General features: G+C 29.2%; 1 protein-coding gene across 6 annotated transcripts in view; it reads right to left on the reverse strand.

Annotated features, from left to right (window-relative positions):
* LOC106459286 (dynamin-binding protein-like) overlaps positions 1-5436 on the reverse strand; it is a 79162-nt gene that overhangs the window by 29775 nt on the left and 43951 nt on the right. For all 6 annotated transcript variants that reach the window (XM_022385735.1, XM_013918897.2, XM_022385734.1 and 3 more), the window contains 2 exons: positions 3366-3457; positions 1927-2076 (listed from right to left, as the gene is read on the reverse strand). In XM_022385735.1, coding sequence (XP_022241443.1) covers positions 1927-2076; positions 3366-3457 — 242 coding nt within the window. The remainder of the gene's footprint in view (positions 1-1926; positions 2077-3365; positions 3458-5436) is intronic.

Raw genomic sequence — 5436 nt, forward strand, 5'->3', positions numbered from 1 at the left:
CTGCATTTTACAAAATACTAGTCTACTAAAACACAGCCAAGACAGGTCACTTTATACAGACCAAAGGTCAGTTTTATGTTATTTGATACGGCAAGAGTGCATGTGAGCCGCACCATTGTAACTTCTGTATTGTTAGCCAAGCACGGCTGAAAGGACATTATAACAAAAATAATAAATATATATAAATGTTTAATGTTATGAGATTTAAGCTAATTAGTCTAAACATTTATGTTTTTGTGTTATACTTTGTGTTCATTATAGAATGAAAGAGGCATAATCTATATTCATTTACTAATTTTTTATGGTGGTTGCGAGATCGGTCAAATCTACCGAACCCGTACAGAGATTAAGTACTGAAAATAACAGATAAGGTATAAATTTTTTCTTAAGAAATGTTTGATTACTATCTGGACATTATAAATATTTTGCATTTGAAATTTCAAAATTTTCTGATGCATAAAAGTACTTAAAATGAATATTACTTTGCATGATAGATAGGCAACATGTGACAAGAAAAAAAAAGGACATGAGAAAAACATTGCTTTACAAACCTTAAGACTTGATAAAAAAATTTGATATTTTTACATATGAAAGCATTGTAATGTTTACTGATAATCTGCCAAATTTCGTTAACATTTGCTTACTAATTTAAAAGTTATAGCACGAGGTCTGTCCCAGGGGCCGAGCCAGTGCTGAAAGAGTTAATCTGGTCTACACTCTCCAACAGTTAAGTAGAAAAATAAAAAAAAACCATAATCAGAGGAATTTATTTATGATTTAAAATAATCTGTCAGAAGTAAAGTAATCAGTTAATGTTTACTACTTCAAGCAGGTGAAATATAGCTACAAGTAGAATGGCCAATTCCTTTAGTTTTGATGTGTTTTTTAAGCATATGTATTCTGCGAATATGCTTTCTTTTGTATAGAAACCACATTTCAATTTTCTGAAATGGTGACACTGACCTTTGACCCTTTAACTTCAAAATGTATAATATTTGTTTTCCCAGCCTCCAATGAAATGACCTGTGAAATCTACTGTTTAAAACTTTAATTACTGTGGAAAAACCAAATTTCTACTTCTTGAGGTGATGACCTTGACTCTTTCACCCAAATATCAATAGGCTACTTCCCCATCCCTGAGGAAAGTGACCTATATGATTAAAATCTGCTGTTTAACATTTGTTACAATGCAGAAAGTAGAAGTCTATAAATGAGTGTACAGTGTCATCACTATATCCCCCAAACCTTTTAGATTAGGGGGATAAAAAAAAATCACTACCATCAATATATACTTGATGAGTTAAGTTAACGATTCTTTGACATTTTAATTTTTATTGTACCTCAAAAAGTAATCCGGGTGTTTTTCTAAACAATCACTCAGTCTTAGGTGAATTCAATTAAATCCAACTAGTTAAAAATATTTTGTGTGGCTGAAAGATGAGACAACTGTTCTTTTTTTTTCTTGTTTTTGATGTTTAAATAAATAATGTTGTAAAGAAAAAAATACCAGTCTTTTTAATCTTCTTCTAATGCTGAGATAGAATGTTGTCATGCAATGTGTCAATGTATGTACAAACTGACAAATCCAAACAACTCTTGACTGGTAAAAACTTCCTTAATTATATGATACATACATAAGAGAAATACAAGGACATATTTTTAATATGAACTTATCAAAGGTTTTGTTATCGATAACATTATTTTGCTTTAACACATGCACACCTACAGAAAAATTACTTATCCACACTGTAACTGAGCACTACGAAAACAAAATTATGTGTTCTCATAACTCACTGTTTTTCCTAAAAGGTTATTTTGACAAACAAAATATTTCTCACACTAGATAAAAACATATACCAAAGGTATTAAAATGTGATGAAACACACTACATATCACTAAATATGGAAAGAATCTGAATATGTTTACCTTAATCAATTCATCCAGCAAAAGTGGATATTTTAAAATCCTCTGGACGGGCTTAATCAAGACTGAAGATAAATCAAAACAATTGGTCTTTGCTCGCATCTGCATCACGCCTTGATTTATATAGATCTTGATCATTTGGTTATCTTCATACTATTAATTAGAAATAATATGTATACTTTCAAAAACGTTACTAAATGATAAAAATCTAATTTTGTATTAACAAATCATAAGCAGAAAACTGAATGATCTTAGAGATAAAATTATATATAGAATTAACAAAGCACAGTGCTACAAAAACTTGTCAGTTCTAAATATGGCATTATTATGTTAAAATACTACAATTAGAAATTATATGATTCTATACTATGATCAAAACAAACTGAAACAAGAAGGTAGTCCTAGACATTTTGAAATAATTTATAGAGTATTATATTATCATAGTCAAATATTAATTATGTATCCATATTTTATAAATTATTACCTATTCAATAACATCTATTATAATAATACACAGTTGTTGGCTGTCTTGAAAATGCACATATCTTACAATCTAAATGTTCATGTGCACACACTTCATTTCAATGGATGTAAACAAAAGACAGATGTAAACATACTTTAGCAGACATTTTGTACAACAACATAATACAATCATATCAAAGTTTTTAAAATAGTCTAATGTTAGGTTGTAGTATAACATCATAAGTATATTTGTTGATAGTATTAAGTATGGTAAAGTTTAGCCCTAACTAAATTAGAGTGAAAAACTACACAAGTTACAGTGTTATTCCTTTATCAAATATAGGCCATACTTAATAAAACTTAATTAATGATAGGCCTAAGACACGTGAACTTGTAGGTTTCAGTGTCTACAATTAGAATTATTTTCTATTATTCTAGATCTCAAAAGTTTTGTGGCTCTCTGCTAGTATTTAATATATATATACAAATGAAATTTCTTAAGATGAGCATAAATATATTAGAACTGAATTCCAAGTCATACTTGCAGATATTTACATGACGTACAAAATCTTAAGTAATATTAAAGATCAGACTGAAAATGGTTACATAGATCACACAGACATCAAATCATTTTCTTTTTTTACTTAAATGATTTCTGGTTCTTCAAAACCAGTAACAAAAATCTTTCTAAAACTGTTTTGTTAATTATCGAGTGATTAGAATACTTACTTAGAAATTACCTAAAACTGGTAAACTGAATACAGAGTTACACACTACCCAAACCAAACTTACAATTATACAAAGATAAGAATTCAAATACTAAACATATCAGAAAAGTTTGTAAATTAGTATTTTTGTGTGCAAAATTTTTGAGACAAAGGTATGTCTATGGTGAGCAATTTATTTTAAAATTGTCCCCACCCCCGAACTGAAACTCCTGGGTTCACCCCTGATGATACCATGAGTTATAATACACATACCTTTTCTATTAACACTAACACATCATCATGATTTCTGCAGTATTGGCCATAAGTTTGTTTTAGATCTTCAGCAAATTCTAGAAAACATTTTCCTGTTGGGAAGCAAACAAAATTTAAAAATGTTTGAACACTCTTCCTCTTTTACACAAATCAAAAATTATGAGATAATGATAAAAACATATATCTTGATACTATTTTCTTATGTATAATGAATATGTAAATAATCCGTTAAGCTACTTCATAGCAGGAATAATCGTATTTAATCTGCAGGGTTTCCTCTGGCTTTTCATGTTTTTATGCCACTTTAAATCTTTTAAGTCAATATTAAAGTAAATTTTCTATGTTGAAGAGTTGCCTTGCTTTAGTATGTATAGAGTAGTAAGCAACTCTGAGGCATTGAGAGAACATCCACATATCACATTTCAAGATTCAAGTAAGGATAATAATTATAAGTGTATTTCAGCAATTTTTAACTTGGAAAAATGAACAATTAACATGTTGTCATTTTTAACATTTCTTCACAGCTCCAAGCAGTCTCTTCTGTACATATTTGTTCCGAATATTTCAGCTCACCTCAAAGAATAGCATTAAATTTGGTAAGAAACTATCACCTATTGAAAACAAATTATCCACTTCTTGATTTTCAACTATTCGCAATGTCTGTTCCTACCTAGTTTTTGCATACACTTTGGTTGTCACCCTTTTATGATGTCACATCATGTGATTTGATCATTTATTAATGATACAACTTTGGAAATAGCAAAAAGAAAATTTAAACATGGCTATATAGAGCAAGAATTAGATATTTCAAGCCACAAAAGTGTAAATAAAGTGGTTTGAATAGTAGTTTATTGGTTTGTGGGAAAGTGCTCATAGTCAGAACTCCTGTAGCACTGATAAAAGCCATTCAATGGGAATAGCTAAGAAGTTTTTGTAGTTTTTTTAGGCTTTCATTTGCTTGTGAAAGTGCTTGCATGTTAAATTATATCTGTTTGAAAGCTACAGAAATTTTATTTGATGAGAAGCCATCAGATAAGCTTAGTTAGCTTTAGTGAATAAGGCAGATGACAGTAAAATATTCTAATGATTCATATCCTTATTCATTGAATATCATTTTTATCTTTATCATATTCAAACAACATACAAAAATAAAATGGTTATCTAGCTACTTAATTATTTATTATCACAACTGTGATATGTTTTCAGTGAAAACATCATTATCAATATCAGTGAGAATGAAACATGTTATTATTATTTCATTTACATGAGATCAGTGAGGGATTACTGATATTTCAGAAACAAACAAAAAGGGTAACTGTATAGTCACCTCAACAATACTGATATATCAAGTAGGAATTGGTTAAATTTATCTTTAAAAAAAATGTCCAAAAGTTTTTGCTAGAAAAATTTTTTGACAAGAGATATTTATTTGGCACAAAATGTGCAAATAGCAGTCACCAGTGCAAACACTGCATCATCTACAGCAGTATGTAGCAATGACAGCATTTATGAAAAAAAAATCTAATTTCATAAGATAGCAAAGATGTAATACCTGGTGGATGCTAAAATATTTCATCTTTTAATTCATAAATACTAAAAAGTGACGAAAAGATGAGTATTAAATCTAAATGTAATATTAAAAACATGAAAAATTATAAAAGTAAAGCTAAAATATTCCAACCTAAATAAAACAACTTAATTACACACCATTTTATATTATTACCTCAATGGATATCACGGAAAGAATCTCAAAATATTCATTCTCATTCAAATATTTATGAGTTTGAATCAAGATAACTACAGTAATGTAGAAAGAAGATATTCCAGTATATGGATTTGTGGCAGCTTAGAGCTAGGATATTCTCTGAACTCTCGCTTTATGAGGCAACCCACTTGTAAGGTATTAAACAAACTTGCATATTCTATACATAGGTTGGTTGGTGTTTTATGGCGCAAAGCAGCTAGGCTATCTGCGCCAAACAACCGGTAAAAGCAAGGAAAGTAGATTAAAGTAAAATGTAAAAAAACAGCGAGTTAAAAATCAATAGATGTCGGTAAAAGATTTATATAG

This window comes from Limulus polyphemus, unplaced genomic scaffold (assembly GCF_000517525.1).
Source record: "Limulus polyphemus unplaced genomic scaffold, Limulus_polyphemus-2.1.2 Scaffold587, whole genome shotgun sequence".
Classification (NCBI taxonomy): Eukaryota; Metazoa; Arthropoda; class Merostomata; order Xiphosura; family Limulidae; genus Limulus; species Limulus polyphemus.